The following is a 25,345-nucleotide window of genomic DNA, read 5'->3' on the forward strand; positions in this document are numbered from 1 at the left end:
AGAGAGACGACTGCTCCATTTTCAGCATCGTCTATCTGGATTATCCTGGATCGAGAATCGCGAGGTTAACCCTGGCAGGGATGGGTTTTCCACTAATATCCTTCCTTACCTGTCACGAAGCACACATGACAGCATCATTACATTGCGAATTTGTGCCGCAACCCAATTACTGTACAAATCCAAACCTACACACACTCGGGACGTCCTCCCCCGGGTGCAACATCCATTTCCTTATTCATACCGATAACCTGTCACTACACCTCCTGGAGGCCGACTGTGAGATAGCCGTCTTGGGCCTCACTTGTCTAGCTCGGATGAGGAGCTCTCTGTACGAGATTGGCTTCCTAGTTCGGCAGCCTGGGGGATTAGGGCGAAGTTCAAGATTGTGCAGATATGCCTAAGGAGCTGTCTAGGCTGTTAGGAGAGCTTTAGGGGTGATTTCCTTTTTCCTGGGCGTTTCATGTCCATCAGTTAGGTGGATGGTCTTGCAATCTGTTGGCCTGTTGGCCTCTGTTGCCGCCTGCTTCACGTTCAGTTTGGCCCCTTGGCCTCCCGGACACAACTACTTCGACCCTCTTGGGGCCATCGCCTTTTGGCAGCCGGTCCTTAGCTAGCTCGCTAGCTAGAATTCGAGCACTAAAAATATTCCAATACCTTGTGTTGGCCATTCGCGTGAACAAGATTGTGATGTGGGATTTATGCTGCTGAACTTGTCGGTTGTGGCAATCTAGACCAAGGATGTGGTCCTGCGAGGCCCTCATATTTGTGTGTCTTCTTAGGTGCTCTGTCCTCTGGTTACAGTCATCACTGCACCTATATTTTCAGCCTAAAATGCCGTCAGTTGGTGGTGGTGTGGTGTGTCTTTACGAAGCCACACGGTTTTATTTCTTTCAATTGGGACTTGAAGGTGGTTTACTTCAAGGTTAGCTTTTCCTTCTGCACTTACCTCTTTACACGGCTGCTGGATAGGCCATGCCCAGGGCCATTTAGATGTTGCTTATTTGAAGAGTTGGGCGGCGGAAACCTCCAAGGTTCTCATATTATATGGTACCTGATATCGGATGGTCTCCAGGCGGTCGACTCCCGGCCCAAATTTACTGATACATGCGCCCGTTGTTGCAGGTCCGGTTGCATACGGCCCCACTATTCCGGCATATGCCCGGACCCATATACGCGATAACCAGGTAGTTAAACGCAAATATCGTTAAACAGGATTTGCAGCAGCCAGCATTTGCATCATCAATTTTGAGGTTCACGGCTTGAGGATATCGCCTCTGCGCCTCAACTCGATTGAGCCGGCGTCTTCTGGCGTCTCTTACGCTTTTCCAATCTTTTCCAAACCTTCCCAGTACCACCCAAGCGCGCGCCACCTTCTACTCTTAAACGCGCCAGATCACCGCGATCTATGGGGGGTCTGAACTCCCAATAGGCCTACCTGCCCTGTGGGCTTCAAGCCATCATGGCAACGAAAATGTGAGTCGCACCGTCGCCGGACTGTCCACCTCACTTTCTGATCAAATAGCTTCGTATTCGGCAATGCCAATGGCCAACTCGAAGCGGCCTTCAACAAGCTGAGCACCTTGCATGCGAAAAACAACTTCTCCCTTGCCATTGTGACGGGCAACCTCTTCGCCGAGGCCGAAGACGACGATGCCGTCGCCGCGCTCCTCGATGGCCGAATCTCGGTTCCATGTCCGACATACTTCACGGTCGGCACACACGCATTACCCCCGCCGGTTGTTCAGAAGATTGAGAGCGACGAGGAGATTGCGCCGAATCTACACTACCTTGGAAAGAGAAGCGTGACCAAGACCTCGGAGGGGCTGCGCATCGTGGCGCTGGGCGGAATGTTGGACACGACGATTGTTGGTGGGCAATCTAAGGAGCAGCACCTGCCATTCCACACGCTAGACGACGCAAAAGCTCTGCGAGGCGCAAACTCTGCTGATATCCTCCTCACAGCCCTGTGGCCGGCGGGTGTGTGGAAAGGGTCGAATGTTGCGATGCCGGTCGAGCCTGCCAATATCCCGGCTACGGATTCAGTCGCGGATTTGTGTGCGGCGCTAAAGCCACGGTATCACCTTTCTGCGTCACCCGGGGAATTCTTCTACGAGCGAGAACCTTTCTTTTTCCCACCAGCAGATGATGGGGGCCAGCCGACTGGCGAAGTGACGCGCTTCATCTCCCTAGCTCCATTCGGCAACACATCCAAGGCCAAGGCCCTCTACGCCTTCTCTCTCCAGAATGAGACGCCGGTTTCCTTACCACAAGGGAGCACATTATCTCCCTTCTCCCGCCCTGCCTCCGGGAAGAAGCGTCCGGCAGCAGATTCCGGCTCCTACTCTCGCTTCGGAAACGGGCATCCGAACGAGCACAAGCGGCGTAAGAGTTGGCGGGATCGATCACCACCACCCGGACCCGACAAGTGCTTCTTTTGCCTGTCGAACCCCAACTTGTCCACCCACATGGTGTGCAGCATCGGCGACGAATGCTACGTCGCCACGGCCAAGGGCCCCTTGCCGTCCGCCGCCACCTTCAAGAACCACGGCCTGGAATTCCCGGCCCACGTGGTCATCGTGCCCCTGACGCACGCACCGACGGTGACCACGGCCGCGATGGGGGAGACGGACGCCGCAAACACGTTCAAGGAGATGTCGCGCTTCCGCGAGGCGCTGCAGGCCATGGTGTCGTCGCAGACGAAGCAAAAGCTCGGCGCCGTGACGTTCGAGATCAACCGCGCGAGGGGCATCCACGCGCACTGGCAGTTCCTCCCCGTGCCGGCGAACATGGTCCAAAAGGGCCTGGTGGAGGCCGCCTTCCGGGTCGAGGCGGAGAACCTGAAGCTCCCCAAGTTCGAGGTCAAGGACTTCGGCGTCGGGGACGAGGTCGGCGGCGACTACTTCCGAGTGTGGATTTGGGCCGAGGAGGACGGCGGCGACGACGACGGCGGGCGGATCATCGGCAAGAGCCTCCTGATGCGGTTCGACGAGGGCGTCCGGTTCGATCTGCAGTTCGGTAGGCGCGTCCTCGCCAAGCTGCTCGGCCTTGATAGCCGGTTGATCTGGCAGGACATACAGCAGACGGAGGAGGAAGAGACTGCCGAGGCCAGGGCGCTCCAGAAGACGTTTAAGCCGTGGGATTTCACGATGGCGGATGCTTCGTGATGGTCCGTCTTTCTGCTGGGCTGCATGGGACTGGCGATCTGGCGAACGAGTAGACTCGCCGATGGGGTGGATATTCGTCGATCTTGGGAGGATGTACGATATTCAAAAATAGGTCCCTAGGTATACCCCTGGGAGCTTAACACCGGTAGACGGTAAAATCGGATAGAGCAATAATGGCGTTGAGCCAAAACTGCCCCACTATGGGGGCCAATCTATCAGCTTATCTTATCGCTCTTTGGCCTTATCGGCTCAGCGAGGTGGGAAAAAAAATCGAGATCATTGCCAGCTCCACACCGCACTGAGAGATCGTGAAGACTTGCAAATCCGAAGAATCTTTTGATTCGGATACCGGCAAAATGCCTTCCACCTCGTCGGGACGGATTATGAAAGCCCGCCGGGCAACAAAGTTGACTCTCCATGCCAAACAGCACCGATGGGAGTCCTTCAGCAGGAAAATATCGAAGCTCCATTCGCTCGATCCGCTCCGCAAAGTGCGCCGCCACGACCTCGACGCCGAGGACCTCTCTGCAACGACCTCGTACCTGCGAAACGGTCTCGACAAATGGAGCGAGCTCAACGTCTCGCGGCCCTTTGCCGCGTTCAAAAGGGACGTCCTGCCCCTCACCGAATCCCTCGCCCAGATCCTCCACTTCGAGGCCCGCATCATGGACCTGCTGGCCAAGTACATAAGTCTGCAGGAGAAGGAATCGCTGGAGCCGCTGCTGGACCTGCTCACGGCGTTCGCGCACGACCTGGGCACCCGCTTCGAGAAGCACTACCCGCGCGCGCTGGGGCTGATCGTCAGCATCGCGGGCCGGCCGGGCGACGTCGAGGTCATTGAGTGGACGTTTGCCGCCATGGCGTTCCTGTTCAAGTACCTCTCCCGCCTCCTCGTGCCGGACCTGCGCCCGACGTACGACGCCATCGCGCCCCTGCTCGGGAAGGCGAGGAACCCGGGCCACATCGCCAGGTTCGCCGCCGAGGCCATGAGCTTCCTGGTCAAGAAGGCTGCCGCGCCCGGCAACAGGGAGACGGCCCTGCCTCTGCTCGTGGAGCATGCTAGGAAGGATCTGGAGTCCGTGGCTGGTACGAGGCAGTTTGAGCTGTACAGCCAGGGGGTCATGACCATGTTCGCCGAGGCCATCAAGAGCACTGGCTTCGCCCATACCGTGCATTCGACGGGCTCAGGCACCTTCCTCGCCCTTATCGCGGCGGTCCCGGATGCAGAGCTGGTGCCGGGATCGGAGCAGGCTGTGTGGACGGATGTCTGCTGCGGCGTGCTCACGAGCATTATCCACCACTCGACCGTTCAGACGTTCACGACTGTCGAAGAGGCAATCGTTGAGGCGGCAGATGCTGCCGTGGATGAGTCGAACACAGCGGAATTCTCTTGGAGACCAGTAGTCTTCGCTCGGCTTCTGGGAACGATGGCCGGAGTCCGCAGGGGCGCGCGTGTGAGCGATTGGCCTGCCCTGATCAAGGCGCTATCCAAAACCTTGGAGCGCCTGACAAAATTTCCCGACAACATCACGAACGTCCACGTGGACTTTCTTTGGCAGGGCGTCGTGGTCAACACCGCGATCGTGTGGAACCAAGCGCCAATGGACGCTCTGATACCGTCAATTTCGCAGCTCATGGGGGCACTGACCAGGGAGCCGTTGATGAGATGCTACATCCCATTCTGTTCATACTTTGCGGACCTAAACTCGGACCGTTTCCGCAGTCTCTTCCAGAAACACTTCGAAAGGTAAGGCAGCTAGTGTCCGTCTCCAGCCGTCAGTTTGCTAACTTGGCAAAAGGTTTATCATGGTACATTGGTCCGATACCGACAACGAAGAGATGTTGTGCACACTTCTACCTCATATGGCAGAGATTGGAGCGCTCACGCCAGATAACGAGAAGGACGGCTGTGCGCTTCCACAGTCGTGGCAAGGTCAAATCGTTGGCAAGTTTGAGCGTCTCGAGATCACACCATTCCCCGAGCGAGGCTCCTACGACAAGGACCCGAAGGAATGGCGGGACAAGTGCCTGCCGAAGTACTCGGCGCTGTTGCAAGTGCTCGAGTCGACATCGGTCCACCCATCAACCAACGCGAGGATAGCGGAACTACTCCTACGGAAGCTGAAGCTCGCCCTGAGGCCGTCGTCATCGCCCACTACGGAGGAAGCAAACTTCATCGTCAGCCATGGATTTCATGCGTATTTGCGCATGGCGAAACCTTCCGGGACCCTGGATACATCCATAAGCCCCTTACTCAGGGCTGCAACACCTCGCTTTTGCCACCTCCCCGGTTTCCTCGAGGCATTATTGGCCTATGAGGAGGCCATTTCCAAACTTACTCCCGACAAGCCTATGAGTGATAGCAGTGAAAGCCCCGAAGCCGAGGAGAACCCCCTTGTCAAGTCATTGGTCCACAACCTGTCCACGCCATCTCACCGGCTACGCCTCGCCTCCCTGCGTAATCTTGAAACCCTGGAAGCCACCCCCGACCAGAACTCTGCCCTCGCGATCATGTTGCAGGTTGAGCAGACGCCGCTTGATCTACAGAATGCCAGGACAATATCCGTGCATCTCCGCAAGTTGGGCCAGACGTATGCAAACCTCGACAGCAATTCTTGGCTGCGTCAGGCCATCCCGGCCTTCCTCTTTGGCATGATGACGGTGAAGTTGTCCCCTGTCTGGGATGACGCGGTCGAAGCCATGAAACAGATCGCCAGCGACAAAAGTGGTGAGGAGATCATTGCCACCCTCGCCTTCGACTGGATGGAGATCACATCAAAGAGATGGGACGGACCAGGCCGGCAATCTTTGGGATCTAGGCGTCCGTATCTATCGGATTTCGAGTGCCTGAACTGGATGAAACTCCAGGAAGCTGCAAAATTGACAGGCAGTGTGCTTTCCCAGCCATCACACGCGATATTGCAGACATTCGAAGACGGCCAGGAAACAGTATCTCCCCGTCCAGATGATGCCCGGACCAGGGCACTAAAGGTTCTTTCTGCGCTGCCGGCCATCGCGGAGAAACGATCCAGGAAGTTTGTCCCCTATCTTCTGTCCTTTACCTCCGAGGATGATATCCCAGTCGATGAATCAGACGACGAACCTGCAAAGTCACCTGAAGATGGCTGGTCACTCCAGGATAGGAAGGCCCTCGTCGGTGTCTTTGCACAGTTCAACAACCCCAGGGTTCTCTACCAGAGCCAGAGGGCATATGACTCCCTCTTGCGGCTGATTGCAAACGGCGACGTGGATATTCAGAAGCCTTCACTCAAGGCTATCCTGGCGTGGAAACAGGAGGGGGTCAAGCCGTACCAGGAGCACCTAGAGTACCTCCTCGACGAAGCCAGGTTCAGGAACGAGCTTACTGTCCTCTTCCAGGGCGACCAGAAAATCCGCGCAGAACATCGCGCCGAACTCATGCCCGTTCTTCTGCGACTCCTTTACGGTCGGACGATCTCGAAGAAGGGCGCCGCCAGTGGCCGCCACGGGCTCCATAATACACGGCTTGCCGTCATCAGAAGCCTGAATGTGGATGATGTGGGCAGTTTCCTGGACATCGCCCTCGGCAGCCTTCGGGGCATCCAGATCGTCGACGCATCTGGCATCCGAGAGGCGACATTCAGCAAAGAAATGGTCCCGGCTCGCAAGCTGGTCGGTCTTCTCAATATGGTGGAGGCCATCATAAACGAGCTGGGCACCAGCGTGCTTTCGTACATGGAGGCACTAGTCAACACAGTGCTCTATTGCGTGATTTGGGCGAGTCGCCAGCTCGAGGAAGATTACGGAGATGTCGAAGAGGAAGAGACGACATCCCACACATCTCTCTTTAAAGTTGCTCGGACCACGGCTCTCAAATGCGTCTGCAAGTTGTTCCAGAACACGCAATCTTTCGACTGGACTCCCTACAAAGACGCGATAGTTCGCGAGGTCATCAGCCCGAGGATCGACAAGCTCCCTCGCGACAGTACCCAAGGCGTCTCCTGGACCTGGCAGCTGCTGGCCACGTGGTCGGTTCTTCCGGCGCCGGCCATGTTCCTTTCCATCGACGATCGCATCCTCCCAAGGGTCGTGGACTGCCTTGAAATCGAGAAGACCAAGGATGAGGTCAAAGTGTTCGCCCTGTCGATTGTGCGAAACCTGGTCAAGCTCGCCCTCGCGCCAGCGGCTGAATCAGAGTACAACGAACTGATCAAGTCGGAGCTGCTGGACCCGAATGTCGATCTCATATTCAAGCGGATTGGTGACCTCCTACGGGACCAACACGATATTGGGCGAGATCTGCTGGAGGCAGCCATCGAAACCGTGGTGGAGCTCGCCCCCATTGTCGAGAAGTCGAAGAACGTCGAAGATATGGTGGATATCTCGACCTTCCTTCTCCAGCAGCCGTCGCGCAAGGTTAACCCGAAAGTTAAGGGATCCATCCTGCTCATCCTCAAGCAGTTCATCACTCGGCAAGAAGTCCAAGGCAATGCGAATCTCAAGAGCAGAGTATACGATACCATCGTTCCGCTCTTCAGTTACTTTAAAGACAGGAACAACAGGCAGGCACTGGCGGAAGTCTTGGTGGTCTTTGCCTCGCAGGAACCCTCTCTTCAGGAGGTGGCAGCCCTGTGCTCAGACCTAAACGCGTATGTTGAAAACAGGCTGGATGAGCCAGATTATAACAAGCGCCTCTCGGCATTTAATGCCATCTCCAGGGAGCGGGAGGTCCCTTTCACCATTGGACAATGGTCGGCGTTTCTGCACAACATGGTCTTCTTCATCCAGCAGGATGAGGAGTTTGGGGTTCTATCTACGAACTCGGCCGATGGGCTCTGCAAGTTCATCGGGGCGGCGAAGTCTGTTTGGGACGGCCCGGAACAGGAAGCGTATGCGAATTTGCTCTCCACGATCATCCTGCCAGAGCTCTACGCCGGCGCGCGGGAGGTGTCGGAAACGGTCAGGCGCGAGCATCTCCGCGTCTTCGCCTTCCTAGTCTCGCACCTCAGAGAATGGGCGCCGATATCTGATTTGTCAGTCCTTGTCCCCGAGTCGGACGAGGATACCGAGAATGCCTTCTTCTTCCATATCTTGAGCCCGGCCGTCAATAGACAGTTGCAGGCGCTCCGGCTGCTGCAGCAAGCGAACGATCGTGCGGGGATGCAAAGCAAGAACGTCAGCCAGTTCTTCATCCCGCTGCTGGAACACTTCATCTTCGACCGTCCCGAGGGTGGCGACGACCATGGCTTGGCGGCGCAGGCTACGAACACAGTTGCCAGCTTGGCAATGTCCCTGGAGTGGCAGCAGTACCGTGCAGTGCTTCGCCGCTTCATATCGTTCATCGAGTCCAAGCCGGACTTCCAGAAGCGGGTCATCCGGCTCCTCGAGAAGGTCGTCGACTCCCTACGGGCGGCCATCTCCGAGAAAGCGGATGGTGACTCGATGGACTTGGATCGAGGGATCGGGCCTCGCCGCCTTGCTCGCACCCTTCCCAGTCAAGAGAAGGTGAGCGATGAGATTGTGGGCGCCGCTCTGCCATCGCTCGTCAAGTACCTTCATGAGAAGGACGAGACAACCGTCAGCGCACGGGTGCCAGTCGGGGTCATCATCGTCAAGCTCTTGAAGTTGCTGCCCTCGCAAATCCTGGACCAGAAGCTTCCGGCTGTTCTGACAGATATATGCCACATCCTCCGAAGCAAGGCGTGGGAGTCGCGGGAGATGGCTCGGGAGACCCTGGCAAAGATCACCTGCATCCTCGGCGCCCAAGGTTTCGGCTTCGTCCTCAAGGAACTTCGCGGGGCGCTCACCAGGGGGTATCAGCTCCACGTGCTGTCGTACACTCTGCACTCGATCCTCGTCACCGTCATCCCCGAATTCAACCAGGGAGAGCTCGACTATTGCCTGCCATCCATCGTCGCTGTTATCATGGACGACGTCTTCGGCGTCACAGGGCAGGAGAAGGATGCGGAGGGTTATTCCACCCAGATGAAGGAGGTCAAGAGCAGCAAGAGCCAGGATTCCATGGAGCTCATTGCGAAGAACGCGTCTATCATCCACCTTGTCGACCTGGTCCATCCTCTCCAGTCCCTCCTGCTCGAAAAGCTTGACTTGCGCATAGTGCGGAAGATTGAGGATCTGTTGAGCCGCATTACGTCGGGGCTACTTCAGAACCCAGCCGCCGAGAGTCGAGATACGCTTGTGTTCGCGTACGAGGTGATACAGGAGGTCTACAAAAGCCAAAAGCCCCAGGCCGAGCCCAAGATCGACCCCAGGCTGAAAAGGTACCTTGTCCAGAAGGGAGCAAAGAAGAACGACCGCGGCACAACCACCAAGCATACATACAAGCTGGTCAGGTTTGCTCTCGACATCATCCGGTCTTCTGTGAAGAAGCACGACAGTTTGCGCACTGCAGCCAACATTGCCGGCTTCCTCCCCATTCTCGGCGACGCGGTGGTTGGTGGCGAGGATGAGGTCCGAACAGCCGCCTTCAAGCTCCTCACCGTTATTGTCAAGATGCCCTCGAAGACGGACGACTTCGTCAACCTGTACAAGGTGGCCGCGAAAGAGGCTATCAAGGGCATATCCATGTCTTCGTCGACGTCTTCGGATCTCGCCCAGTCCGCCTTGAAGCTCCTATCGGTGTTGATGAGGGACAAGCGGGAGATCCCGGTCAAGGATGCCGCTGTCGACATGCTGCTCGGGAGACTGAAGGACGACCTTACTGAACCACTTTACCGACACGTGACGTTCAACTTCTTGCGTTCCGTGTTGGACCGCAAAGTCGAGACCGCCGTTGTCTACGACACCCTTGACTACGTCGGCACGGTTATGATCACCAACGACGACAAGGACACGCGCGACCTGGCGAGAGGCGCTTTCTTCCAGTTCCTCCGCGAGTATCCGCAGAAGAAGAGCCGCTGGACCAAGCAGCTCAGCTTCATCGTCGCCAACCTCAAGTACGAGCGCGAGGGGGGCCGACTGTCCGTCATGGAGGTGATCCACCTGCTGCTGATGAAGTCGGCCGACGACTTCGTCCAGGAGGTCGCGGCGACGTGCTTCATCCCGCTCGTGTTCGTCGTCGCCAACGACGACAGCGAGAGGTGCCGCCTCGCGGCGGGCGGCCTGGTCAAGGAGATATTCCGCAGGGCCGACAAGGAGCACCTGCAGAAGTTCCTGACGCTGCTCCGGTCCTGGCTCCAGCAGGATGAGAACCCGGCCGTGCTGAAGCTCGCGCTCGAGGCGTTCGGCTTCTACTTTGAGGCTAGGGAGGCCAGTGCCAAGGACAAGAAGGACCTGGGCTTGGTGGTGGACAAGGCGACGGAGATCTTGGCGGGCCAGGAGACGGGAGAGGCGGGCTGGGAACTTGCCAATGCGTCGCTTCAACTGGTACAGGTCTTGCTCGAGAAGTACCCCCATAAGATCTTGTCACGGGAGTCTCAGGATCTGTGGGATGGGATCCATGAGTCCCTGTCACATCAACACGGAACAGTCAGGCTCACTTCTATCAAGCTGCTCAGCATGTATCTTGCCGACTTTGCAAGTAATACCAAGGCAGGCACCGCGCAAGAGACCTTCTCCGGGTCGCATGGCTTAGAACTCGACAGGGAGGACATATTCGACCTGGCGAAACTTACTCTTGGCATATTCACGGCTCCCGAGGTGGACGAGGCCCTTGCCGAGGAAGCGGTCCGGGTACTTGTGTTCCTGGGCGGCTATCTCGAATCCCATGTCCGCGGAGCAGACCCCGAGGAGAGTGAGGACGAAGACACCAATGAGCCGGAGCAGAAGGAGCGGAGGACGGGGCTGGGGTATCTGTTCTGGAAGCTGGCCGCCGTCGTCAGGAGAGAGTCTCGGCCGAACTACCAGTCGCTGATCCCCAAGGTCGCGGCGATGGACGTGCTCGAGGCGTTCTGCGTCAAGTCGCCGAACGAGGTCCTCCTTCCGAACATCAAGACCATCCTCCGCCCCCTGCGGAACCTCAGCGATCCCTCTATCCCGTCGCCGTTTTCGACCGACGAGGCTTTCAAGACCAAGTACGATGATCTGAAGTCCAAGGCTCAGGCCATCATGGATCTCCTGCAGAAGAAGCTCGGCACGGCAGAGTACACCAAGAACCTCTTAGCGGTTGGGGCGGATATCAGGGGCAGGAGGGAGCAGCGGTCGAGCAAGCGCAAGATCGAAGCGATCACGCAGCCGGAGAAGTATGGCCGGGACAAGAGGAAGAAGTTTGAGAAGAAGAGGGAAAGGAGGAAGGTCAAGGGACAGCAACACCGTGATTTGAGGAGGGGCTATTAGATTTGGGGCCCCTGAGATGGGCAATAGAGGGAGATAGATAATGGGGCGGAAAAGCCCTGCGTATCGTGATTTATACAGTTTATATGTCTATATGCGAACAGAGTTGTGAGATATGGTACAGTCTATGCAATTTCGATCCGGGTATTCCTTGCGATTAACTCCAATATGTGATAAAAACAGCCCGGTGTCACAACCACACCAACACCATGCAACCGCCCCCCTTTTTTTTCCTAACCCGACTTCTCCCCAGCAGCAGCCGCAGCAGCAGCACTCTTGAACGTCGCCCCAGGAGGCAAATCATCCACTTCTTCCTTCTCCTGCCCCCCCGCGCCGCCCACCACCACCACCTCCCCCTCCCCGTCGGGGTCGTCGGCGCCGCCCCTCCTCGTGACGGTGCCGTCCTCCCAGAACTCGACGTCGCCGTCCTCGCCGAGGGTGCCGCGCTTGACGAGGCGCCCGCGCCCGCGCATCAGGTCCTCGACGGTGCCCGAGGGCGCCTCGGAGAAGACGCCCAGGTGGTCACTCATGACGTGCCGGTTGCGGCAGCCCGGACACGTGATCAGCACCGAGCCGTGGTGGTACCCCTGCTTCGAGACCTTGTGGCGCGAGCGCTCGCCGCACGGGACGCAGGTGAAGGTTAGCTCGTAGTGGGGTTGCTGGGCTACCCGTGGTTGCTTGGGTTTGTGTTGGTGCTTGGATTGGGAGGTTGGTGCTGCCGGGGGGCCGGACTGGTCGGTTGTTGTTGTTGCTGCGGCGGCGTGAGAGCGAGGCCGGGGGATGCTGTGGGCGGCGCGGAGGAGGAGCGGTTGGGGATGCTGGGCGGCGAGCGGGAGGCGTGGGAGGAGGGAAGGTCCCGTGGGGTGGAATTGGGGACGGGAAGCCTTTATTGCTGGGGCGATTGGTCTTGAGAGCTGGGCTAGCAGCGCATGTGCGCGTCTTGATGCCATGTTTATGTGGGGACGCTCGAATGCAGGCTTCTTTTTTTGGTGTGTTGAAAGATTGCAAGTAAAAAAGAGATGCTTGCAGATGCTCTCTACATAGGTACCTCTAATTGATGGAAGGACGTCGGGGGACAAGCTCGGATAAATTAAGCTCAAAGCTCAGAAAAATTACGGCGAATCATAACTTCTTCCGTGTTTGGAGGGGCAAGTATGGGAAAGCGCTGAGTGTGGGGTTAAAGCCGTTGGTCCTGCTCTTAGCACGCAGCCATTTGTTCTTGAGGTTGCCTAACCAATTTCACTCTATCTTGACGGATATCTCAGCGCCAGCCCCTTTGGTCGTGTATGTCATGTCTGCAGCTAAAAAAAATCCGGTGTCACTTTTGCAGTGGTAAGTTCTCGGCGTCCCAGACCATCCACTCCCTTCCCTCTCCCGGTCCCGACTTCTAGCTCGGAGCTTCAAGGTTCAGCTGCCGAAAACTGACGACGACCTTGCTCGGCGCGCCATTTAGAATTCCAGAAATTTAGCCTCCCTCTGTCTCTTGCTTCGCCCAAAACATATTCGCTCTCAGCTTTAGTTTGCCCCTATCAGGATTGCCTGAATTCCACCCACCATGATGGGGTCGAGGGGTGGTAGAATCCGGCCTCCTCGACGTGTAAGCTCAGAGCCTATCTCCCAAACCCAAACCCAAACCCAAACCCAAGACTGGCCCTGCTAACAAACATGCACCAGCCCATCATCGGTCGAAACGATATTGGCGACACCGAAGCCTGTTGGAACCTCCTTCGCGATTCCCTAACCGATATTCATAACAGGGATGCATCAAACCTTTCGTTCGAGCAGCTCTATAGAGCCGCCTATAAGATAGTACTGCGGAAACAAGGAGATCTGCTCTACGACAGGGTCAAGGCGTTCGAGGAACAATGGTTTGCCGACCATGTCGTTCCCCGTATACATGGCCTTCTCTCCAAGCAGCTCGTCAGCGTGTCACTCCTTCAGCCGCCTACTTCGAGCACCAACGAGCGCCGCCAGATGGGCGAGAAGTTTCTGAGGGGCGTGAAGGACTCATGGGAAGACCACAATATGTCTATGAATATGATCGCCGACATCATGATGTACCTGGATCGCGCCTACACCCAGGATTCGGGCCTTCCTTCGACATGGAGTGCCACAATTGGTCTTTTTCGAGATCACGTCCTTCGATCTGGCCTAGGCAGCCTCGCCGATGATGTGGATCACGAATGCATCATATTTGACATACTTAATGCCGTGGTGCTGGACTTAATCAATATGGAAAGAGACGGGGATGTCATCGATCGCAGCTTCATCCGTGCCATCATACATATGCTGGAAGTTCTATACGAGACCGACCACGAGCAAGACAACCAGAAGCTCTACCTGACCGTCTTCGAACCAGCATTCCTCACTGCAAGTCGAGCTTTCTATCAAAACGAGTGCCAGAAGCTGGTCCGCGAGGCGGATGCGAGCACATGGCTCCGCCACACGCAACGACGCCTGGTCGAGGAGCAGGACCGGTGCAATACAACCATATCCCCACCGACGTACGAAAAGGTCGCCAAGGTGATTGACGAGGACCTGATCTCTGCGCACATGGAGGAATTCTTGGCCATGGAGGGCAGCGGTCTGAAGATCATGATCGACAACGACCAAATCGAAGACCTCTCCATTCTGTATCAACTCATCTCCCGAGTCGATCCAAACAAGACGCAACTTAAGAATACCCTTCAGGTTCGCGTCATGGATCTGGGCTTAGACATCGAGAAGGCACTTAAAAACACGGATTTCTCAGTGCCAGCTCCCAGCGGAGAGGGTGACGAGGCGTCGAAGGAGGTGCAAGAAAAAGCTAAAGCTCCTCAGCCTCTTAGCGCCACGGCGCAACAGACGGCAGCGGCAATAAAGTGGGTGGACGATGTGCTGACGCTGAAGGACAAGTTCGACTACCTGTGGGTTCACTGCTTCAACGAAGACCTGATCCTGCAGTCGGCCGTGACCAAGAGCTTTTCAGACTTTATCAACATGTTCAACCGGAGTTCCGAGTACGTGTCGCTCTTCATTGACGACACTCTGAAGAGGGGAGTCAAGGGGAAGACGGAGGCAGAGGTAGACACGCTTCTAGACAAGGCAATCGTCCTCCTCCGATATGTTACCGATCGGGACATGTTCGAAAGATACTATCAGAAACACCTCGCCCGAAGGCTGCTGCAAGGTAAATCCGACAGTCAGGACGTCGAGAAGGAGATGATCTCCCGCATGAAGCAAGAGGTGGGCAACCACTTCACGACCAAGTTTGAGGGCATGTTCAAAGATATTGAACTCTCGAGAGACATGACGGAGAATTACCGGGAGCACATCCGCAGCCTTGGGGACGTGGATGTCAGGCAAGTTGATCTCTCCATCAGCGTCTTGACCACCAACAACTGGCCGCCGGATGTCATGGGCCGTACCGCGCTCCAGGAAGGTGCGCCCAAGGCCGAGTGCAATTTCCCACCGGAGATCAAGACCTTGCAGAGCAGTTTCTACAAGTATTACCTCAAGGACCGGAGCGGCCGCGTCCTGACCTGGGTTGGGACAGCCGGGACCGCCGACATCAAGTGCCTGTTTCCCAAAGTCCCTGGCAAGGAAACGGGGCCCCTGAGCAGAGAGAGGCGCTACGAGCTGAATGTGTCTACGTATGGCATGGTCGTGCTGTTGCTCTTCAACGACCTGCCTGATGGCGAATCTCTGAGTTTCGAGGAGATCCAGGCGAAGACTAACATCCCCACCCTGGATCTGGTCAGGACATTGGCCTCGGTTTCGGTGGCTCAGAAGGCGAGGGTGTTGCTCAAAGAGCCCATGACAAAAATGGTGAAGGCGGGCGATCGTTTCTCGTTTAACAGTGGCTTCTTGAGCAAGACTATCAAGATTAAAGCGCCGACTATCACCAACATCTCCAAGGTCGAGGGTGAAGAGGAGCGCAAGGAGACGGAGAAGAAGAACGACCAGACCCGAGCTCACACCGTCGACGCGGCGATTGTGAGGATCATGAAGTAAGATGAATAGCGTCCCCGGCGACGCGACTTGTCTTGGTGCATCGATGACTGACAAATGTTTTTGATGCAGGCAACGTAGAGAGCTGAGCCATGCCAACCTCGTGACTGAGGTTATTGGCCAGCTTGCCAGTCGCTTCAAGCCCGACGTCTCCATGATCAAGAAACGCATTGAGGATCTCCTTGCGCGAGAATATCTTGACAGGGGTGACGAACCTGGGCACTATATCTACATGGCGTAAACGGGGAGGAGTCGGGGAGAATATTCTTCTCTGATGGTTTATTCATACGGAGCTTTTCTTGGTCCGCGGCGTCACGATCGGGAGGGGGCGGCAATCATTAAATCATAGCTAATTTTCCCTTTTTTTCCCCCCGCTCCCCTTGTCCGGTTTTCTGTGTTTCTTGCATGGGAAGCAAGGGAGTTGGGATGGCTACGATCCGGGCTGGTCTGGTGTCTGGTGTGAATGAATCATGGCACAGGCGTTACGAACACGTTGCTCAGGAGCATAGCAGCATAGATGTCATACCACAGAAGAATCATTCATCCAGAGACGGGAGCTACATGGGAGCCTCGCATTTCGGCCATTATTATCGCATCCACGTTTAGAGGTGGGTCTAACTAATAAAGTTGCAACAGCTCGTTGCATCGTCCTCTTTGCTCTCACATGTGAAATTCCTACCTCAGGGACATGGGGGTAGAAGTCCCTCCCTGGCATCCCCCAGTCGAATCTGACCAAAATAACAGATGCCCCGATTCCGCAACTCATGTACACATCTCAAGAGCGTGAGTTCCCAGACAGGATGATGACCACTATGGTGCCGATATTTGCCAAGCCCTATTGAACGGGCCGTTCGGGTGGGTGACAAACGGTAGGATAGGGGTCCAGATACCTACTAAACTGAGCTGATCGGCCCCTTCCCGCTCCCGCTGCGGGTCCAGGCTTACAGCGAAAGCAACCTAGTTGGGCTTGGCTTCCTGTTCGCAGACAGTAACGACACCGTATATCCTAATGGGGCCTCTTCATGGCAGCCGGGACAGGTCTGTAGTTCGAGCAAAGGTCTGAAGAGGGTGAGGCCGACCTTGCTTAGGCTGGCTTCCAAGCCCTGGGTCTGCTGCCTCCGTGGCAACGGTCCCGTCGTCATTCTGACGGCGATGGAAGAAACTGGGCACCGGGCTGACTCAATGTACTCCGAGATTGATGAGGTTGGGTGTTAATTGAAGGATGTATCGCCTTTAAACTTCTCCGTGAAGTCGAAATATCGAATTGCGTGGGGGTAATTATATCAGGGTGCTGGGACAGGAGCATGACGGGGTAGCTGGGAATTATCCCAGCGATTACGCAAATGGAGAAGGAAAGCAGATGGGAGTGCAGCGATCGCCTCGTCGCCTCCCAATTCTGACAAAGCTCTTTTTTCGAGGCAAGATGGCGACAACCTGAGGGTCCTTCGTTGGGCAACCTTGCTGGAGGAAGCCCATTCAACGGTTGTGTCATACCAAGGTACCTCGCTCTGGCTTAATAAGCAACTACGAAGGAGAAAGTAAACAAAGCCGACCTCGCGGCCCGACTCTAGGCGCAAGTAACATCAGGTTCAATCTGCTGTCTAGAAAATGCAGGTGCAATTTGACAAGAATTAGTGAGCATAGCATCGCTAAGGCCCAGGTCTATTTCTTTGTCATAGGATGGCTCGCAGGTTAGGAAGGGGCTATCAAGCCTGCAAATGAACTCAAGTCAACACCCCAAAATAGAGCTGCCCTTTGACAAACTTTCTCATAGATAGGTACCTACCTAGGTAGAAGGATCTGTTTAGCATCAGTTACTTCTTTCCTCATTCGACTCTTTGGACTTCTTAATGCGCGACGTCCTCCGTATGTATAATTGGAAGTTGCTTTTCGATCACGAACGCCTTCCCACGTCCATCTGCCGATGCCTTCTCTCCGTTCGAGACTCCGAATATTCTGAACCCGTGTGGTACGATACCTGAAAATTCTCCACGCAAATAGAACGACTTCCCTAAGTTCACCGGTCACTACCACCTTTCCATTCCTTGCTAAGGCTCCTGGGAAGTCGTCCTGTGAGTGGAAGCGTTTCTGCGAACCTCTCTGGCTGCCTCGTTCGAGCCTTCCAATCTCTCGAGCATACGATGTGCAAACAACCCTTGCAGTTGGGAGCCCCTTCTCCACCCCAAGTCACTTCCATCTCTCGAAAACGCTCTTTCCCTTTCACAAAATAGGTATGGCCACAACCTGCCGCCCCTCTGGTCCATCCTTGAACTATAAGAGCAGTCATCTGCCCTCCTCTTTGCTGATTCTCTTTCTCTCCTTCGTTCCACTTGTGTTCCATCGACTTTTTGCCCTCGGCACCCCCGTCTCTATTGACACTCTCGCCTCCATCGACTCTTTACCCTCTGTCAATTCTCCCGTCCTACGCTGGCACCTCGTCTCCGTCAACATTCTCGTCCTCCCCCAACACTCTCGTCCTCATCGACAATCCCGTCTGCCAGCACTCTCGCCCTGTCAATGCTTTGTTTTTGATCGACTCGCATGCCCTCCTTATACTTCTACTTCTCCGTTGACTCGTTCTTCATCAGCTCTTGTCTCCTCCTGCCAGCCGCTCATTTCTTCAATTGCATTCCCTCTCCTCTGCTCAGTCAAGTCTCCTTCGGCGCCCCCCCTTGTGTTCTGTTGTCCATCAGACACAAATTCCAGGCGTCCATCAAGACTTGGAGGATCGTGTCAGTCCCAGGTGGGTGGTTCCTAATGCTAAAAAAAAAAAAAAAAAATGATGTACCCCTTGCGTGTTTTTTTTGGATTGCTTTTTTTTTGCTTTCTTGCTTTTTTTCTTTTGGCGGCTTCCACCAGCGTAACATGATTATTATTATGAAAAGAGCAGAAGGAGCCCTCACAAATCGTCAGCCTCGGCTGACGTACCTCTAGGGCGATACTTGACATGGCTTCCGGATACCTATAGAGATGGTGATCGGCTTATGGGGCCATGGCTGACAAGATAGGGGCTTGGCGGGTGTTTTTGCTTTGGTTGTCCTGCGTCAGATGCGAATGTGCCTTCGTAGTTACGCGCAGGAATGGCTCGGTACTCTTGAAACTGCTGAGTATGTAGTACAATAGAATTTGTGGCAACCGTGAGACTCCGTTGTGTTTTTTCCCTCCATCGTCATTTGCGCCAGTTGTGGTGACTTGACTTGCTAATGGGGAATCCAACAGCACAGGATAATCTAACGATTCTTACCGTCCGCTTTCCATTCCTGCGTCAGATGCGACCGCAACTCAAGGTCGGTGATCTTCCCGATACCATTGCCACAGCAATATCGAACTCTGGGGCTGTCGCCCGCGAAAGCTCTGCACCACATTCCAAACAATCCTACAGCGTGGGTGGCAAATTGGTGATCGCAGCTGAACTACTACCAAGGTCTCGCAGGCGCGAGTTTTAGCTTCATGGTCTCGGGCCGCTCCCAAGGGCCAACGGTAATTGACTGGTCGGTCGACCAAAACCTACACAGGACGTGTGTTGGCCAACAAACATCCGCCATAAACTTTCACAAATCACATAAAGGCAGGCCTTCCCCCTTCTTGTCCTTCCCCTTCTTGTCCTTCCCCTTCTTTGTTCACCTAACATCCACCCGAATTTTGACGTCCACCCAAGAGGTCTCGCAGCACTTAGCGCCGAGCTCTAAGACGGAGATAATCGGGGCAGGGGGAAGCAAGCTGTTCTTTTCTAAAAGGGCCAGTGATGATATATACTCAAGGGATGCTGAGGTCCATCAATCTTACGCTGGGGGGCAAGCAGTTCTGTTCTTTTCAGTTCTTTGGCCAATGATGATACAAACCTTCGGGATGCTGAGGCCCATTAATATTCCTTTGGGTTTTTTTTGGGGGTTGCTGTCAACTGTTTGGCGTGAACTTCGAGAGGTACAGTACATATGCCCCACCCAAGATGACCTTCCGGAAATGGTGGGTGAAATTCTACCAACCAACGATATCAAGCATAACGGGGATATATTGGATGTCAGTCTCATCGCTGTCTATCATATACTGCCTACCTGGTCAAGTTCTAAATCCAATCAGGCCCTGCCCATCTCAAGCAGGCGCGTCATCGTCTTCCTCATCGTAAGGTCTCCGGCAGATGGGGCAGGAAGGGACATTGCTCGTCGTCCCGGCGAAGCAGACGAGACATCTACGACCCGCAGCCGCCGTGTGCGCCCCCGCACAGCGATGCGGCGCGGCCGGGACGTCAAATGGCGGGTTGTCGCTTACGAAGTCGTTGGTGCAGATGAAACACCTCGCGCCGGGTGGCATGGTGGCCGGGTCGAAGTCGACGATGTTCTCCTCCGCGCTCTGGAGCCGGGCGTGGAGCCGCGCCCCCTGCTGGCCCCACTCCTCTGTCATGAAACCGTGCCGGTCCGAGGGGCGAATCGGGGCTAGCCACGGGCACCAGCGGACGGGCTCCTGGGCGCCGTGATCGAGGAGGAAGGTCATCTCGTAACCGTAGAGGTCAAAGTACTGGTGAGCGTTGTTGGCCAGCAGATCCGACAGGCGGTTGATCCACGGTCGGTCGGCGTCCAGTAGCGCGTCCTCCAAGTACCACGGCCGGGCATGTCGTATCCGCGTCGCCCTGTCGAGCATCCTGGCCTGCAGCATACCGAAAATGGCGCCCGCCCGGGCCAGCGTCAGCCCTGTGTCGATGGCGAGCACCCAACTGATGTCCCGGAGGACGCAGTAGATGGCGTCCCACGGGCTGCCATCCTCAGACTGCCGGTTGTCTCTCAACCCCTGCAACCTCGACCAGCGCGCCGCGAGCTGGGCCGCTCCGAATGGCATCACGGCCCCCAGCACGGGCGGGACCCGCGTCCTCATCAACTCCCCCACGGCCGCGTCCCCGCCGGGGCCGCCGCCACCGACCCCACCCCCCCCTGGGTCGCCGGGGTCGCTCCCCTCACCATCGCCGCCCCCATCACCCAAGTCTACCATGTCATGGCCCCGACCCAGCACCAGCGCCGCGGCGGCGCTCTGCAGCGCCATGTCGCGGCGGCGCTGGGAGGCGAGGTTCTGGATCAGCGGGGCCGCGGCCAGCGTGCAGCCGCAGAAGGGCGCGTCGGGGTGGTGCGGGCCGTGGGACGGGTCCTCGCGGCAGGTCAGCTCGCGGGCGACGATGGCGTTGCGTTCGGCGAGGAGCGCGGGGTCGCCGTTCCCGTCGTGGTAGTCGCCCGGCCGCCGCCAGTGGTCCGAGATCCAGGCGTGGAAGAGCCGGGCCAGCTGCTGGGCGTAGGTGTTGATGACGCGGGCGAAGGCCGCCCGGCCGGCGTCCGAGGCCGTGCGCGGGAAGGCCCGCGATTCGGTCCGGACCGAAATGCCATCCGAGGCGGCACTGTGGCCCGTGCAATCGGGGCAGGGGTGGTCGTACCACTCGTCCTGCTCGTCGAGGGCCGTTAGGCAGGCCTGTTGGGCGCCGGCGCCGCCGGCGGTGGGGGGAGGGGGGCTGGAGCAGGGTTGGATCCACCGGCCCTGGTGGTGGGTCTGGGATTCGACGGGTTGGCCGGCTCGGGTGACGCACCTGTAGCGTCTGGTTACTAAGATGCACATCTTGGCGATCGGGAAGGGGTTTGGTCCTGCCTACCTGGATCGCGAAGATGACTTGCTGAGTACTGAGAGTGGTAACCGGTGTCTCAGTCAAGTCGAAACTGTAGTCGGAAACTGAGGTAGGAAACGAAAGGGAGTCGAGATAACGTCGACTATTTAGACGAATGCTCCTCGGTACATAATGCTATTGTGTGAAGATGAGCCCTTTGTACCTATGGGTTGGTGAGAGCCCACCCTCGCCTTGGGGGACAATTTCTTTGTTGCGCTTTACACAAAGGGGCTGTTTTAAAAAACAGAGCGGTTGAATTAGACAGAGAAGTTGATCCCGGGTGGGTGACGGCGAACAATTCAGCCTCGCTCAGCAGATACAACGACGTATATATGGAGAGTTTTCCTTCCTTCCCAATCTCAACTATTCTCTTCTCTTGTCTTCAGCAAACTCTGCACCTCCAGCGCAGGCCTCTTCCATCCGAACAAATCGATCACTGGGCACAGCTCTTCCAATGTGCTTCGTCAAGGCCCATCACTACACTTTCTGCCCCTCGGGGCACAGGCAGGTGACATTCACTCGGGAGTGCAATGGTCGGCCTCGCATATTGGGAATTCCCCTTTCGAAATCGAGCTGCGCTCACTTCATCAAGTCGGACGAGGAGGTGGTTGGCTTCTGCCCAAGTTGTGCTCGCCGGAAGCAAGCGGTGGAGGAGAAGATACAGGCCCGCGAGAGGCGTGGCCAAGCATTTCAGGAGTGGCAAGAAATACGTGAAGCTGAGGCGGCCAGGGCCGCAGAGAACGAACCGGCCGACAAAGACAACAGTGCTGCCTCGGGACGCCCTCGTCTCGTAAGGCAACTAACAGGTCTCCTAGGTATCCGACCCCGGAAGCAAACTCTCTCGGATACCGCGAACTCTGGGCCGAAGGTGATCCCAGGGGAAGTTGTTCAGCACGACACTATCACCTTCACGGAACTGCCAGCACAGGGCGTGCCACGCACCCATGAACTTCCCGCGGGTGAGACTTCCAGGCCTGCCGCAAATGATCAGCCCGTGCTCTTGACAGACCTAGTCCCCGGCAGGAGGATTGGGAATGGAGTACTCACGCCTCTTTATTCTGCCTACACACCGGGGGCCGAGATCAACATCGACCGTCGTGGGCAAACCGGGAGTCCCGAATCAACCAGTGATCTTCCAGATTTCTCCAGGATCAACAGTGCTAACCGAGACTCGTTGTTCCTCCCGAAGGAAAGCGGCGAGAAAGGTAAGACTGGTAGGTCGGACCGCAGTGACTCTCTCTTGCCCAAGCTTGCCGAACCCAACAGCCTCCCTTCCGTGAGCTTCTTCCCGCAGTGGCAAACCAGGTATGATGCCGGGCATGATACACCGGAAACATTCGAAGGGCCAGGAGTAAAGAATGGTAAAGTTGGGGGAAGCGGGGATGAAGCTGAACCGGGACAGGTCACGGAGGATAGCAGCAACGCCTCCGAAGCCGAGATGACAGACGCCAAAGACGAAAAAGAGGCAACCCATGACGATCGGGAGCTGCTCCCCAGCCGACAGAATTCGGGGCGCGAACGCCACCCCGACCAGCGACATTTCCACGCCCTCCAGTACCCGGCCGATGTCGCCAGGGCGATGGCCGCCGCGATGGCCGAGACGGAGAGGCGGCGGAGCAGCTCGGTCATTGCAGTTGTTGACGAGCCGCTGCCTGTTCGCAGTCGGCACAGACTGCGAAGAGTCCCCGGCCGGGAGAATCTGCGCCGCACGTCTACTGAACGTCCGGAACGCGATCTCGTGTAAGTTGGCCGGCGAGACTGGACATGCCCGGGTGACCTGACGGACGGAAAAGCAGCTTAGACCCTAGCGGTGAAGTTGTCTTCCAGTAGTCCGTATTCCATTTCCTTTCCACTTTCGCTTTTCCTTTCCACTGCTTTTCCTTTCCACTGCTTTTCCTTTCCACTGCTTTTCCTTTCCACTTTAGTTTTTCCCTTTCCTTTCATTTCCACTTCCCATTTCTTTTCCTTTTCGCTCTTCATTTCCTTTTCACTCTGTTCCCTCAGGTAGGGCTGGTCTAAGGGGTCAATTTGGACACGGACGGGAGGCTACAGCAAGGTAGGCCGATAGATGGAGGATTGAACTCAGAGTGGGATACGGCATATCTGATCCAATATTTGGACATCTACTTGGAGGATATGGCTGTGGTAAGTTATGTGGAGGAAAATAGTCAGAAGCTGGTTCTTTTGCTCATGGCGAGTCGTCGTTTACTTTTCCGTGACTTGTGCAACTCCCCGAGCCAAAGGCCAGACCCATCTATCTCATCTCAGTTCTAACTTCGCAAATCGACCCGCTGGTCCCGCCAAATTGCCTCACTGGCATACTCCAATGCAGCCAGTTCTAGTGAGTTAGATTATAACGAGTTCATCCATTAATGATGAGCAGCTTTTCGAGCTCGGAATCGGAAAGTTCACTATCTCAAACATGCACAACGAAGTTGCCGGCTTCAAATCACTATCCTTCCAAACCCCTTCTGTATACAGATGACTTCAGGAACCAGCTCAATTTGTGCCCCAATTTGTCTTCTGGCATCAATGATGTGCTGGCAGCCAGTGAATCATAAATTCAGAGCCGAGCCTCTGCAGATGTGATGCGGTCGGGGAGGTGCAGACTAGATTACCGTGGTGTATCTACGGCGCTGAAGGCGTGAACAACAAAGAATGGTAGAGCCCTCAGCTGAGGAGAATGCAATCGGTGACATGCGGACTTCCTCCTCCTCCTCGCCAATCCCGGGGTCCTAGAGTGGTACTATCGAGCCTATCCCTCGTCCTTGTCAAGCGTCTATTCGAGCTGAGCCCGTAGCGCCCAACAACTTTGATTGATCGACAATCTAAATGGCAGGCCACTGACGAACGGGATAGCCATCGGTTGCGGTGGCACCAGGACCTGAGCTCAAGCCGGAGACAGAAACCGTTCAAAGGCATGTGATGGAGGTTACAGGATAGACCCTAAGTAGACCGAAGTGCTTCAAGGCGCCATTGGGCGGCGTCTGAGGGCAATGGCACCGTATGATACAAGCCGGCAACATCAGACATGCCACTCCATTGTCAACCTCGGCAATATCCGGATTTTAAATGTTATTGAAGGTACTCTTAGTGCCAACGCCTCGATGGGCCAGCGAGATTCGTCCGAGTGGCGAAATGATTGCCTGTCAAACGACGGAGAACGAAAGCAGGAATGGTTCTAATTGATTTAGCAATGGCAATGGGATGCCTACTGGAAGGGAGAAAATGGAGAGCGCCGTTGATAACGGGACAGATGTTCCCAGCCACATCCCGAGCCGGCCGTGCCAAACACTGCACATTACGCGTCATCTGACCGAGCTCAGATTTTCTATAGTGCTCTTACGATACTGGACTGACATCTGAATCTCAACATCGACGCATTCGATATTGTTAAGTGGTCCCCGTCGAGATTCAGGGGCTGAGATTCAGGGACAGGGGTTAGGGTTGCGGGTTTATTTGCGTGTGATACTACAGGAAGAGAGAAAGGATCGGGAAGTTCCATTTGCTCCTTGAAGCCTCACTGTACCTGGTTTGGCCCACTTTATTATGCTTTCGTTGGATTTGGTGATCTGTGTGTGAGTGAATGAGCTTGTTCGTGGCTCCCATATCCGAAGTGGGCCTTGCCGAAAAGGGGTCTGAATAGAGCCTCAATAAGAATCGCCGTCACTCTTCCCCTTTATCTTTAATTACCAAGAAACCACTACGGATGCTCACGGGAATCTTGTTTCCATAAATGTCGCTTCTGTTCAATGATTTCGGTTTAGCTTCCTCCTGCCCCCCTGGATTCTGGAGTCCCTCGACCCGTCGAGACCGGACTTGACCGGGATGAATCGAGACGACCAGATGTAAGGAGGCATGTGTTGCTAGCCATATCAAAACTCGACCAACAACCAAAATGTCATTGCCTTTGTGTTATTCTTGGATGCCTTGTCTGCCACCCACGTCTCGATTTCCTAGTTGGGGCCTGAATAGAGCTCAACAGCGAGCCCTGCGTCCAATCCAGGAACTCGATCCATGTTGGAAAGCAAGACTAGGAATATCATCTTCTTTCACATATTCTGACTGACGGCAGCATGTGACTATTGCTATTCTGCGTTCCTTTCAAGCCGGGGCCTCCAGCCATACCTATTGATGACAATAACGGAGTCATCTCAATAGCCACCACTTATCTCAATAGCCATTCCTCTCAATAACCGTCCCTCTCAATAACCACTCCATCTATAAGAACTGCGCAATGCCCCCTCGAGTTTCCTCCATTCTACTCTCTCGATACCAT

At 55.7% G+C, this 25,345-nt stretch overlaps 6 protein-coding genes across 6 annotated transcripts; 4 read left to right on the plus strand and 2 right to left on the minus strand.

The window, feature by feature from the left end:
- The first annotated feature begins 1,223 nt into the window (after positions 1-1,223).
- QBC33DRAFT_529878 (CwfJ C-terminus 1-domain-containing protein-like protein) lies at positions 1,224-3,453 on the plus strand. The gene is made up of 2 exons (XM_060427181.1): positions 1,224-1,473; positions 1,523-3,453. Exons 1-2 carry the CDS (start codon positions 1,460-1,462, stop codon positions 3,162-3,164), a joined length of 1,656 nt encoding a protein of 551 aa, XP_060286219.1. The 5' UTR covers positions 1,224-1,459; the 3' UTR covers positions 3,165-3,453.
- QBC33DRAFT_309245 (U3 snoRNP protein) lies at positions 3,343-11,553 on the plus strand. The gene is made up of 2 exons (XM_060423464.1): positions 3,343-4,911; positions 4,964-11,553. The coding sequence occupies exons 1-2, from the start codon at positions 3,521-3,523 to the stop codon at positions 11,436-11,438; spliced, it is 7,866 nt and encodes a 2,621-aa protein (XP_060286220.1). The 5' UTR covers positions 3,343-3,520; the 3' UTR covers positions 11,439-11,553.
- QBC33DRAFT_309325 (zf-DNL-domain-containing protein) lies at positions 11,467-12,490 on the minus strand. Its single transcript, XM_060423465.1, has one exon. It carries the CDS (start codon positions 12,383-12,385, stop codon positions 11,669-11,671), a length of 717 nt encoding a protein of 238 aa, XP_060286221.1. The 5' UTR covers positions 12,386-12,490; the 3' UTR covers positions 11,467-11,668.
- A 153-nt stretch (positions 12,491-12,643) lies between these two features.
- Positions 12,644-16,061, plus strand: QBC33DRAFT_529885 (putative cullulin 3 protein). Its single transcript, XM_060427182.1, has 3 exons — positions 12,644-13,032; positions 13,110-15,424; positions 15,498-16,061. The coding sequence occupies exons 1-3, from the start codon at positions 12,991-12,993 to the stop codon at positions 15,664-15,666; spliced, it is 2,526 nt and encodes an 841-aa protein (XP_060286222.1). The 5' UTR covers positions 12,644-12,990; the 3' UTR covers positions 15,667-16,061.
- Positions 16,062-17,246: 1,185 nt separating this feature from the next.
- On the plus strand, positions 17,247-18,664 carry QBC33DRAFT_529890 (uncharacterized protein; the record flags this gene model as incomplete). The annotated part of the gene is made up of 1 exon (XM_060427183.1): positions 17,247-18,664. A coding segment is annotated over exon 1 (519 nt), but the record flags the coding sequence as incomplete, so codon positions are not given.
- Positions 18,665-19,517: 853 nt separating this feature from the next.
- On the minus strand, positions 19,518-21,020 carry QBC33DRAFT_512680 (uncharacterized protein; the record flags this gene model as incomplete). Its single annotated transcript, XM_060425925.1, has 1 exon — positions 19,518-21,020. One exon carries the CDS (start codon positions 21,018-21,020, stop codon positions 19,518-19,520), a length of 1,503 nt encoding a protein of 500 aa, XP_060286224.1.
- Between the last annotated feature and the right edge of the window lie 4,325 nt (positions 21,021-25,345).

This window comes from Phialemonium atrogriseum (assembly GCF_030411735.1).
Source record: "Phialemonium atrogriseum strain 8032-3 unplaced genomic scaffold QBC33scaffold_5, whole genome shotgun sequence".
Taxonomy (NCBI): Eukaryota; Fungi; Ascomycota; class Sordariomycetes; order Cephalothecales; family Cephalothecaceae; genus Phialemonium; species Phialemonium atrogriseum.